The sequence below is a fragment of the Coturnix japonica genome, unplaced genomic scaffold (assembly GCF_054131305.1).
Source record: "Coturnix japonica strain WE unplaced genomic scaffold, WE-NBRP24 Scf112, whole genome shotgun sequence".
NCBI lineage: Eukaryota > Metazoa > Chordata > Aves > Galliformes > Phasianidae > Coturnix > Coturnix japonica.
The window spans coordinates 162,285-175,350 of NW_028189015.1; the positions used below are offsets into that span (position 1 = coordinate 162,285).

The 13,066-nt window shown below is 48.5% G+C and overlaps 1 protein-coding gene across 1 annotated transcript in view; it reads left to right on the forward strand.

Moving 5' to 3' along the window:
* Positions 1-13,066, forward strand: part of LOC146751213 (5-aminolevulinate synthase, erythroid-specific, mitochondrial-like) — an 81,544-nt gene that overhangs the window by 53,224 nt on the left and 15,254 nt on the right. Inside the window, exon 10 of the mRNA XM_085535222.1 lies at positions 9,185-9,453. Within this exon, the coding sequence (XP_085391348.1) occupies positions 9,185-9,453 (269 nt within the window). The remainder of the gene's footprint in view (positions 1-9,184; positions 9,454-13,066) is intronic.

Sequence of the window (13,066 nt, forward strand, 5' to 3'; positions counted from 1 at the left end):
TGGGGTTTCTGACTTTCTATGTGGTTTCTATGGGGTTTCTATGGGGTTTCTGACTTTCCATGGGTTTCTATGGGGTTTCTATGGGGTTTCTGACTTTCTATGGGGTTTCTATGGGGTTTCTGCCTTTCCATGGGTTTCTATGGGGTTTCTATGGGGTTTCTATGGGGTTTCTGACTTTCTATGGGGTTTCTATGGGGTTTCTATGGGGTTTCTATGGGGTTTCTGACTTTCTATGGGGTTTCTATGGGGTTTCTGACTTTCCATGGGTTTCTATGGGGTTTCTATGGGGTTTCTATGGGGTTTCTGACTTTCTATGGGGTTTCTATGGGGTTTCTGACTTTCTATGGGGTTTCTATGGGGTTTCTGACTTTCCATGGGTTTCTATGGGGTTTCTGACTTTCCATGGGTTTCTATGGGGTTTCTATGGGTTTCTATGGGGTTTCTATGGGGTTTCTGACTTTCTATGGGGTTTCTATGGGGTTTCTGACTTTCTATGGGGTTTCTATGGGGTTTCTGACTTTCTATGGGGTTTCTATGGGGTTTCTGCCTTTCCATGGGTTTCTATGGGGTTTCTATGGGGTTTCTATGGGGTTTCTGACTTTCTATGGGGTTTCTATGGGGTTTCTATGGGGTTTCTATGGGGTTTCTGACTTTCTATGGGGTTTCTATGGGGTTTCTGACTTTCCATGGGTTTCTATGGGGTTTCTATGGGGTTTCTATGGGGTTTCTGACTTTCTATGGGGTTTCTATGGGGTTTCTGACTTTCTATGGGGTTTCTATGGGGTTTCTGACTTTCCATGGGTTTCTATGGGGTTTCTGACTTTCCATGGGTTTCTATGGGGTTTCTATGGGTTTCTATGGGGTTTCTATGGGGTTTCTGACTTTCTATGGGGTTTCTATGGGGTTTCTGACTTTCTATGGGGTTTCTATGGGGTTTCTGACTTTCTATGGGGTTTCTATGGGGTTTCTGACTTTCTATGGGTTTCTATGGGGTTTCTATGGGGTTTCTGACTTTCTATGGGGTTTCTGACTTTCTATGGGATTTCTATGGGGTTTCTATGGGGTTTCTGACTTTCTATGTGTTTCTATGGGGTTTCTGACTTTCTATGGGTTTCTATGGGGTTTCTATGGGGTTTCTGACTTTCTATGGGTTTCTATGGGGTTTCTATGGGGTTTCTGACTTTCTATGGGTTTCTATGGGGTTTCTATGGGGTTTCTATGGGGTTTCTATGGGGTTTCTGACTTTCCATGGGTTTCTATGGGGTTTCTATGGGGTTTCTATGGGGTTTCTATGGGGTTTCTATGGGGTTTCTGACTTTCTATGGGGTTTCTATGGGGTTTCTATGGGGTTTCTGACTTTCTATGGGGTTACTATGGGGTTTCTATGGGGTTTCTGCCTTTCCATGGGTTTCTATGGGGTTTCTATGGGGTTTCTGCCTTTCCATGGGTTTCTATGGGGTTTCTATGGGGTTTCTGACTTTCCATGGGGTTTCTATGGGGTTTCTGACTTTCCATGGGGTTTCTATGGGGTTTCTATGGGGTTTCTGACTTTCTATGGGATTTCTATGGGGTTTCTGACTTTCTATGGGGTTTCTATGGGGTTTCTGACTTTCTATGGGTTTCTATGGGGTTTCTATGGGGTTTCTGACTTTCTATGGGTTTCTATGGGGTTTCTGACTTTCTATGGGGTTTCTATGGGGTTTCTGCCTTTCCATGGGTTTCTATGGGGTTTCTATGGGGTTTCTATGGGGTTTCTGACTTTCTATGGGGTTTCTATGGGGTTTCTATGGGGTTTCTATGGGGTTTCTGACTTTCTATGGGGTTTCTATGGGGTTTCTGACTTTCCATGGGTTTCTATGGGGTTTCTATGGGGTTTCTATGGGGTTTCTGACTTTCTATGGGGTTTCTATGGGGTTTCTGACTTTCTATGGGGTTTCTATGGGGTTTCTGACTTTCCATGGGTTTCTATGGGGTTTCTGACTTTCCATGGGTTTCTATGGGGTTTCTATGGGTTTCTATGGGGTTTCTATGGGGTTTCTGACTTTCTATGGGGTTTCTATGGGGTTTCTGACTTTCTATGGGGTTTCTATGGGGTTTCTGACTTTCTATGGGTTTCTATGGGGTTTCTATGGGGTTTCTGACTTTCTATGGGGTTTCTGACTTTCTATGGGATTTCTATGGGGTTTCTATGGGGTTTCTGACTTTCTATGTGTTTCTATGGGGTTTCTGACTTTCTATGGGTTTCTATGGGGTTTCTATGGGGTTTCTGACTTTCTATGGGTTTCTATGGGGTTTCTATGGGGTTTCTGACTTTCTATGGGTTTCTATGGGGTTTCTATGGGGTTTCTATGGGGTTTCTGACTTTCCATGGGTTTCTATGGGGTTTCTATGGGGTTTCTATGGGGTTTCTATGGGGTTTCTGACTTTCTATGGGGTTTCTATGGGGTTTCTATGGGGTTTCTGACTTTCTATGGGGTTACTATGGGGTTTCTATGGGGTTTCTGCCTTTCCATGGGTTTCTATGGGGTTTCTATGGGGTTTCTGCCTTTCCATGGGTTTCTATGGGGTTTCTATGGGGTTTCTGACTTTCTATGGGATTTCTATGGGGTTTCTGACTTTCTATGGGGTTTCTATGGGGTTTCTGACTTTCTATGGGTTTCTATGGGTTTCTATGGGGTTTCTGACTTTCTATGGGGTTTCTATGTGGTTTCTATGGGGTTTCTATGGGGTTTCTGACTTTCTATGGGTTTCTATGGGGTTTCTATGGGGTTTCTGACTTTCTATGGGGTTTCTATGGGGTTCCTATGGGGTTTCTATGGGGTTTCTATGGGGTTTCTATGGGGTTTCTATGGGGTTTCTGACTTTCCATGGGTTTCTATGGGGTTTCTATGGGGTTTCTATGGGGTTTCTGACTTTCTATGGGGTTTCTATGGGGTTTCTGACTTTCTATGGGGTTTCTATGGGGTTTCTGACTTTCCATGGGTTTCTATGGGGTTTCTATGGGTTTCTATGGGGTTTCTATGGGGTTTCTGACTTTCTATGGGGTTTCTATGGGGTTTCTGACTTTCTATGGGGTTTCTATGGGGTTTCTGACTTTCTATGGGGTTTCTATGGGGTTTCTGACTTTCTATGGGTTTCTATGGGGTTTCTATGGGGTTTCTGACTTTCTATGGGGTTTCTGACTTTCTATGGGATTTCTATGGGGTTTCTATGGGGTTTCTGACTTTCTATGGGTTTCTATGGGGTTTCTATGGGGTTTCTGACTTTCTATGGGTTTCTATGGGGTTTCTATGGGGTTTCTGACTTTCTATGGGTTTCTATGGGGTTTCTATGGGGTTTCTATGGGGTTTCTATGGGGTTTCTGACTTTCCATGGGTTTCTATGGGGTTTCTATGGGGTTTCTATGGGGTTTCTATGGGGTTTCTGACTTTCTATGGGGTTTCTATGGGGTTTCTATGGGGTTTCTATGGGGTTTCTGACTTTCTATGGGGTTACTATGGGGTTTCTATGGGGTTTCTGCCTTTCCATGGGTTTCTATGGGGTTTCTATGGGGTTTCTGACTTTCCATGGGGTTTCTATGGGGTTTCTGACTTTCTATGGGATTTCTATGGGGTTTCTGACTTTCTATGGGGTTTCTATGGGGTTTCTGACTTTCTATGGGTTTCTATGGGTTTCTATGGGGTTTCTGACTTTCTATGTGGTTTCTATGGGGTTTCTATGGGGTTTCTGACTTTCCATGGGTTTCTATGGGGTTTCTATGGGGTTTCTGACTTTCTATGGGGTTTCTATGGGGTTTCTATGGGGTTTCTATGGGGTTTCTATGGGGTTTCTGACTTTCTATGGGGTTTCTATGGGGTTTCTATGGGGTTTCTATGGGGTTTCTATGGGGTTTCTGACTTTCTATGGGGTTTCTATGGGGTTTCTATGGGGTTTCTGACTTTCTATGGGGTTTCTATGGGGTTTCTGACTTTCTATGGGTTTCTATGGGGTTTCTATGGGGTTTCTGACTTTCTATGGGTTTCTATGGGGTTTCTATGGGGTTTCTGACTTTCTATGGGGTTTCTATGGGGTTTCTATGGGGTTTCTATGGGGTTTCTATGGGGTTTCTATGGGGTTTCTATGGGGTTTCTATGGGGTTTCTATGGGGTTTCTGACTTTCTATGGGGTTTCTATGGGGTTTCTGACTTTCTATGGGGTTTCTATGGGGTTTCTGACTTTCTATGGGGTTTCTATGGGGTTTCTGACTTTCTATGGGGTTTCTATGGGGTTTCTGACTTTCTATGGGTTTCTATGGGGTTTCCATGGGTTTCTATGGGGTTTCTATGGGGTTTCCATGGGTTTCTATGGGGTTTCTATGGGGTTTCCATGGGTTTCTATGGGGTTTCTATGGGGTTTCTGCCTTTCTATGGGTTTCTATGGGGTTTCTATGGGGTTTCTATGGGGTTTCCATGGGTTTCTATGGGGTTTCTGACTTTCTATGTGTTTCTATGGGGTTTCTATGGGGTTTCTATGGGGTTTCTGCCTTTCCATGGGTTTCTATGGGGTTTCTATGGGGTTTCTATGGGGTTTCTGACTTTCTATGGGGTTTCTATGGGGTTTCTATGGGGTTTCTATGGGGTTTCTGACTTTCTATGGGGTTTCTATGGGGTTTCTGACTTTCCATGGGTTTCTATGGGGTTTCTATGGGGTTTCTATGGGGTTTCTGACTTTCTATGGGGTTTCTATGGGGTTTCTGACTTTCTATGGGGTTTCTATGGGGTTTCTGACTTTCCATGGGTTTCTATGGGGTTTCTGACTTTCCATGGGTTTCTATGGGGTTTCTATGGGTTTCTATGGGGTTTCTATGGGGTTTCTGACTTTCTATGGGGTTTCTATGGGGTTTCTGACTTTCTATGGGGTTTCTATGGGGTTTCTGACTTTCTATGGGGTTTCTATGGGGTTTCTGACTTTCTATGGGTTTCTATGGGGTTTCTATGGGGTTTCTGACTTTCTATGGGGTTTCTGACTTTCTATGGGATTTCTATGGGGTTTCTATGGGGTTTCTGACTTTCTATGTGTTTCTATGGGGTTTCTGACTTTCTATGGGTTTCTATGGGGTTTCTATGGGGTTTCTGACTTTCTATGGGTTTCTATGGGGTTTCTATGGGGTTTCTGACTTTCTATGGGTTTCTATGGGGTTTCTATGGGGTTTCTATGGGGTTTCTGACTTTCCATGGGTTTCTATGGGGTTTCTATGGGGTTTCTATGGGGTTTCTATGGGGTTTCTATGGGGTTTCTGACTTTCTATGGGGTTTCTATGGGGTTTCTATGGGGTTTCTGACTTTCTATGGGGTTACTATGGGGTTTCTATGGGGTTTCTGCCTTTCCATGGGTTTCTATGGGGTTTCTATGGGGTTTCTGCCTTTCCATGGGTTTCTATGGGGTTTCTATGGGGTTTCTGACTTTCTATGGGATTTCTATGGAGTTTCTGACTTTCTATGGGGTTTCTATGGGGTTTCTGACTTTCTATGGGTTTCTATGGGTTTCTATGGGGTTTCTGACTTTCTATGGGGTTTCTATGTGGTTTCTATGGGGTTTCTATGGGGTTTCTGACTTTCCATGGGTTTCTATGGGGTTTCTATGGGGTTTCTGACTTTCTATGGGGTTTCTATGGGGTTTCTATGGGGTTTCTATGGGGTTTCTATGGGGTTTCTGACTTTCTATGGGGTTTCTATGGGGTTTCTATGGGGTTTCTATGGGGTTTCTGACTTTCTATGGGGTTTCTATGGGGTTTCTATGGGGTTTCTATGGGGTTTCTATGGGGTTTCTGACTTTCTATGGGGTTTCTATGGGGTTTCTGACTTTCTATGGGGTTTCTATGGGGTTTCTGACTTTCTATGGGTTTCTATGGGGTTTCCATGGGTTTCTATGGGGTTTCTATGGGGTTTCCATGGGTTTCTATGGGGTTTCTATGGGGTTTCCATGGGTTTCTATGGGGTTTCTATGGGGTTTCTGCCTTTCTATGGGTTTCTATGGGGTTTCCATGGGTTTCTATGGGGTTTCCATGGGTTTCTATGGGTTTCTATGGGGTTTCCATGGGTTTCTATGGGGTTTCTATGGGGTTTCTGCCTTTCTATGGGTTTCTATGGGGTTTCTACGGGGTTTCTGACTTTCTATGGGGTTTCTATGGGGTTTCTGACTTTCTATGGTGTTTCTATGGGGTTTCTGACTTTCTATGGGTTTCTATGGGGTTTCTATGGGGTTTCTGACTTTCTATGGGCTTTCTATGGGGTTTCTATGGGGTTTCTGACTTTCTATGGGGTTTCTATGGGGTTTCTATGGGGTTTCTGCCTTTCCATGGGTTTCTATGGGGTTTCTATGGGGTTTCTGACTTTCTATGGGTTTCTATGGGGTTTCTGACTTTCTATGGGTTTCTATGGGGTTTCTATGGGGTTTCTGACTTTCTATGGCTTTCTATGGGGTTTCCATGGGTTTCTATGGGGTTTCTATGGGGTTTCTGACTTTCTATGGGGTTTCTATGGGGTTTTAACCCCCTTTTCCCCCCCCACCCCATTGATTCTCGCCCTATAGGCAAAGCTCTGGGTGCAGTGGGGGGTTACAATGGGATCTATGTGGTCTGTTGGGTCAATAGGTTCAATGAGGTCTTTGGGGTTAATGGGGCCAATGGCTTCAGTGGGGTCTTAATGGGGCTTCTATGGGGTTTCTATGGGGTTTCTATGGGGTTTCTATGGGGCTTCTATGGGGTTTCTATGGGGTTTCTATGGGGTTTCTATGGGGTTTCCATGGGTTTCTATGGGGTTTCTGCCTTTCCATGGGTTTCTATGGGGTTTCTATGGGGTTTCTGACTTTCTATGGGGTTTCTATGGGGTTTCTGACTTTCCATGGGTTTCTATGGGGTTTCTATGGGGTTTCTGACTTTCCATGGGTTTCTATGGGGTTTCTATGGGGTTTCTGACTTTCTATGGGGTTTCTATGGGGTTTCTGACTTTCTATGGGGTTTCTATGGGGTTTTAACCCCCCTTTTTCCCTCCCCACCCCATTGATTCTCGCCCTATAGGCAAAGCCCTGGGTGCAGTGGGGGGTTACAATGGGATCTATGGGGTCTGTTGGGTCAATAGGTTCAATGAGGTCTTTGGGGTTAATGGGGCCAATGGCTTCAGTGGGGTCTTAATGGGGCTTCTATGGGGTTTCTATGGGGTTTCTATGGGGTTTCTATGGGGTTTCTATGGGGTTTCCATGGGTTTCTATGGGGTTTCTGACTTTCTGTGGGGTTTCTATGGGGTTTCTATGGGGTTTCTATGGGGTTTCTGACTTTCTATGGGTTTCTATGGGGTTTCTGACTTTCTATGGGTTTCTATGGGGTTTCCATGGGTTTCTATGGGGTTTCTGACTTCCTATGGGGTTTCTATAGGGTTTCTGACTTTCTATGGGTTTCTATGGGGTTTCTATGGGGTTTCCATGGGTTTCTATGGGGTTTCTGACTTTCCATGGGTTTCTATGGGGTTTCTATGGGGTTTCTGACTTTCTATGGGGTTTCTATGGGATTTCTGACTTTCCATGGGTTTCTATGGGGTTTCTATGGGGTTTCTGACTTTCTATGGGGTTTCTATGGGGTTTCCATGGGTTTCTATGGGTTTCTATGGGGTTTCTGACTTTCTATGGGGTTTCTATGGGGTTTCTGACTTTCCATGGCTTTCTATGGGGTTTCTATGGGGTTTCTGACTTTCTATGGGGTTTCTATGGGGTTTCTGCCTTTCTATGGGTTTCTATGGGGTTTCTATGGGGTTTCTGACTTTCTATGGGTTTCTATGGGGTTTCCATGGGTTTCTATGGGGTTTCTATGGGGTTTCTGACTTTCTATGGGTTTCTATGGGGTTTCTATGGGGTTTCTATGGGGTTTCTGACTTTCTATGGGGTTTCTATGGGGTTTCTGACTTTCTATGGGGTTTCTATGGGGTTTTAACCCCCCTTTTTCCCTCCCCACCCCATTGATTCTCCCCCTATAGGCAAAGCGCTGGGTGCAGTGGGGGGTTACAATGGGATCTATGGGGTCTGTTGGGTCAATAGGTTCAATGAGGTCTTTGGGGTTAATGGGGCCAATGGCTTCAGTGGGGTCTTAATGGGGCTTCTATGGGGTTTCTATGGGGTTTCTATGGGGTTTCTATTGGGTTTCCATGGGTTTCTATGGGGTTTCTGACTTTCCATGGGTTTCTATGGGGTTTCTATGGGGTTTCTGACTTTCTATGGGTTTCTATGGGGTTTCTGACTTTCTATGGGGTTTCTATGGGGTTTCTATGGGGTTTCTATGGGGTTTCCATGGGTTTCTATGGGGTTTCCATGGGTTTCTATGGGGTTTCTGCCTTTCCATGGGTTTCTATGGGGTTTCTATGGGGTTTCTGACTTTCTATGGGGTTTCTATGGGGTTTCTGACTTTCTATGGGGTTTCTATAGGGTTTTAACCCCCTTTTCCCCCCCCACCCCATTGATTCTCGCCCTATAGGCAAAGCTCTGGGTGCAGTGGGGGGTTACAATGGGATCTATGGGGTCTGTTGGGTCAATAGGTTCAATGAGGTCTTTGGGATTAATGGGGCCAATGGGTTTCTATGGGGTTTCTAAGGGGTTTCCATGGGTTTCTATGGGGTTTCTATGGGGTTTCTATGGGGTTTCTGACTTTCTATGGGTTTCTATGGGGTTTCTATGGGGTTTCTGACTTTCTATGGGTTTCTATGGGGTTTCTATGGGGTTTCTATGGGGTTTCTGACTTCCTATGTGGTTTCTATAGGGTTTTAACCCCCTTTTCCCCCCCACCCCATTGATTCTCGCCCTATAGGCAAAGCGCTGGGTGCAGTGGGGGGTTACAATGGGATCTATGGGGTCTGTTGGGTCAATAGGTTCAATGAGGTCTTTGGGGTTAATGGGGCCAATGGGTTCAGTGGGGTCTTAATGGGGCTTCTATGGGGCTTCTATGGGGTTTCTATGGGGTTTCTATGGGGTTTCTATGGGGTTTCTGCCTTTCCATGGGTTTCTATGGGGTTTCTATGGGGTTTCTATGGGGTTTCTGCCTTTCTATGGGGTTTCTATGGGGTTTCTATGGGGTTTCTATGGGGTTTCTGACTTTCTATGGGGTTTCTATAGGGTTTTAACCCCCTTTTCCCTCCCCACCCCATTGATTCTCGCCCTATAGGCAAAGCGCTGGGTGCAGTGGGTGGTTACATAGCGGGCAGTGAAGCCCTGGTGGACGCCGTGAGATCTATGGGGCCGGGATTCATCTTTACCACAGCTCTGCCCCCCAGCGTCGTGGCCGGAGCTTTGGCGGCCCTACAAGTTGTGGGGAGCCCCGAAGGGGCGGCTCTAAGAAGAGCCCATCAGAGACACGCCAAACACCTCCGGGTCCTATTGAGGGACAGGGGGCTGCCAGCGCTGCCCTGCCCCAGCCACATCGTACCCGTAAGGGTGAGCTATGGGGTCTATGGGGTCTATGGGGGTCTATGGGGTCTATGGGGTCTGTGGGGTCTGTGGGGTCAATGGGTCAACAGACTAGATGGGGGTCAATGGGGTTGATGGGGTTCAGTGGGGTCTATGGGGTTCTATGGGGTTCTATGGGGTTCTATGGGGTCTGTGGGGTCTATGGGGTCTATGGGGTTCTATGGGGTTCAATGGGGTCTGTGGGGTTAATAGGGTCAGTGGGGTCAATGGGTCAATGGACTAGATGGGGGTCGATGGGGTTGATGGGGTTCAGTGGGGTCTATGGGGTTCTGTGGGGTTCTATGGGGTCTATGGGGTTCTATGGGGGTCTATGGGGTTCTATGGGGTCTATGGGGTCTATGGGGTCTATGGGCTCTATGGGGTTCTATGGGGTCTATGGGGTTCTATGGGGTTCAATGGGGTCAGGGTCCTATTGAGGGACAGGGGGCTGCCAGCGCTGCCCTGCCCCAGCCACATCGTACCCGTAAGGGTGAGCTATGGGGTCTGTGGGTCTATGGGGTCTATGGGGTCTATGGGGTCTATGGGGTCTATGGGGTCTGTGGGGTTCATTGGGGTTCTATGGGGTTCTATGGGGTCTATGGGGGTCTATGGGGTCTGTGGGGTCTATGGGGTCAATGGGTCAATGGGTCAACAGACTAGATGGGGGTCAATGGGGTTCTATGGGGTTCAGTGGGGTCTATGGGGTCTGTGGGGTCTGTGGGGTCTATGGGGTCTATGAGGTTCAGTGGGGTCTATGGGGTCTGTGGGGTTCTATGGGGTCTGTGGGGTTCAGTGGGGTCTGTGGGGTTCTATGGGGTTCTGTGGGTCTATGGGGTCTATGGGGTCTGTGGGGTCAATGGGTCAACAGACTAGATGGGGGTCAATGGGGTTGATGGGGTTCTGTGGGGTCTATGGGGTCTGTGGGGTCTATGGGGTTCTATGGGTTTTGGGGTCTATGGGGTCTGTGGGGTCTGTGGGGTCTATGGGGTTCTGTGGGGTCTATGGGGTCTATAGGGTTCTATGGGGTCTGTGGGGTTCAGTGGGGTCTATGGGGTTCTATGGGGGTCTATGGGGTCTATGGGGTCTATGGGGTCTATAGGGTCTATGGGGTCTATGGGGTCTATGGGGTCTATGGGGGTCTATGGGGTTCTATGGGGTCTATGGGGTTCTGTGGGGTTCTATGGGGTCTATGGGGTCTGTGGGCTCTATGGGGTCTATGGGGTCTATGGGGTCTGTGGGGTCTATGGGGTTCTATGGGGTCTGTGGGGTCTATGGGGTCTATGGGGTCTATAGGGTCTGTGGGGTCTGTGGGGTCAATGGGTCAACAGACTAGATGGGGGTCAATGGGGTTGATGGGGTTCAGTGGGGTCTATGGGGTTCTATGGGGTCTATGGGGTCTGTGGGGTTCTATGGGGTCTATGGGGTCTGTGGGGTCTGTGGGGTTCTATGGGGTTCTGTGGGGTTCTATGGGGTCTATGGGGTCTATGGGGTCTATGGGGTCTGTGGGGTCTGTGGGGTCTATGGGGTCTATAGGGTCTGTGGGGTCTGTGGGGTCAATGGGTCAACGGACTAGATGGGGGTCAATGGGATCTATGGGGTTCTATGGGGTTCAATGGGGTCTATGGGGTTCTATGGGGTTCTATGGGGTTCTATGGGGTCAGGGTCCTATTGAGGGACAGGGGGCTGCCAGCGCTGCCCTGCCCCAGCCACATCGTACCCGTAAGGGTGAGCTATGGGGTCTGTGGGTCTATGGGGTCTGTGGGGTCTATGGGGTATATGGGGTCTATGGGGTTCTATGGGGTCTATGGGTCTATGGGGTTCTATGGGGTTCTATGGGGTCTATGGGGTTCTATGGGGTCAGGGTCCTATTGAGGGACAGGGGGCTGCCAGCACTGCCCTGCCCCAGCCACATCGTACCCATTAGGGTGAGCTATGGGGTCTGTGGGGTCTGTGGGGTCTATGGGGTCTATGGGGTCTGTGGGGTCAGTGGGGTCTATGGGGTCTATGGGGTGAATGGGATCTATGGGGTCTATGGGGTCTGTGGGGTCTGTGGGGGCTGTGGGGTCTATGGGGTCTATGGGGTTCTATGGGGTCTATGTGGTCTGTGGGGTTCTATGGGGTCTATGGGGTCTGTGGGGTTCATTGGGGTCTATGGGTTCTATGGGGGTCTATGGGGTCTATGGGGTTCTATGGGGTCTGTGGGGTCAATGGGTCAATGGACTAGATGAGGGTCAATGGGTTGATGGGGTTCAGTGGGGTCTATTGGGTTCTATGGGGTCTGTGGGGTCTGTGGGGTCTATGGGGTTCTATGGGGTCTATGGGGTTCTATGGGGTTCTATGGGGTTAAATAGGGTCAGTGGGGTTCTATGGGGGTCAACGGACTAGATGGGGGTCAATGGGATCTATGGGGTTCTATGGGGTCTATAGGGTTCTATGGGGTCTATGGGGTTCAATGGTGTCTATGGGGTCTATGGGGTTCTATGGGGTTCTATGGGGTCAGGGTCCTATTGAGGGACAGGGGGCTGCCCGCACTGCCCTGCCCCAGCCACATCGTACCCGTAAGGGTGAGATATGGGGTCTGTGGGGTCTGTGGGTCTATGGGGTCTATGGGGTCTATGGGGTCTGTGGGGTCTATGGGGTCTGTGGGGTCTGTGGGGGTCTATGGGGTCTGTGGGGTCTGTGGGGTCTATGGGGTCTGTGGGGTCTGTGGGGTCTGTGGGGTCTATGGGTCAACGGGGTCTATGGGTCAATGGGGTTCTATGGGGTTCAGTGGGGTCTATGGGGTTCTATAGGGTCTATGGGGTTCAGTGGGGTTAAATAGGGTCAGTGGGGTCAATGGGGTCTATGGGGTTCTATGGGGTTCTATGGGGTTCTATTGGGTTCTGTGGGGTCTATGGGGTTCTATGGGGTTCTATGGGGTCTATGGGGTCTATGGGGTCTGTGGGGTCTGTGGGGTCAATGGGTCAACGGACTAGATGGGGGTCAATGGGATCTATGGGGTTCTATGGGGTTCAATGGGGTCTATGGGGTTCTATGGGGTTCTATGGGGTCAGGGTCCTATTGAGGGACAGGGGGCTGCCCGCACTGCCCTGCCCCAGCCACATCGTACCCGTAAGGGTGAGCTATGGGGTCTATGGGGTCTGTGGGGTCTATGGGGTCTATAGGGTCTATGGGGTCTATGGGTTTCAATAGGGACAATGGGGCTCATGCACTGCCCTGCCCCAGCCACATCGTACCCATAAGGGTGAGCTATGGGGTCTATGGGGTCTATGGGTCTATGGGGTTCTATGGGGTCTGTGGGGTCTGTGGGGTCTATGGGGTCTGTGGGGTCTGTGGGATCTATGGGGTCTGTGGGGTCTATGGGGTCTGTGGGGTTCTATGGGGTATGTGGGGTTCTATGGGGTTCTATGGGGTTCTATGGGGTTCTATGGGGTCTATGGGGTTCTATGGGGTTCTGTGGGGTTCTATGGGGTCTATGGGGTTCTATGGGGTCCTATGGGGTCTATGGGGTTCTATGGGGTTCATTGGGGTTCTATGGGGTTCTATGGGGTCTATGGGGTCTATGGGGTTCTACGGGGTCTATGGGGTTCTATGGGGTTCT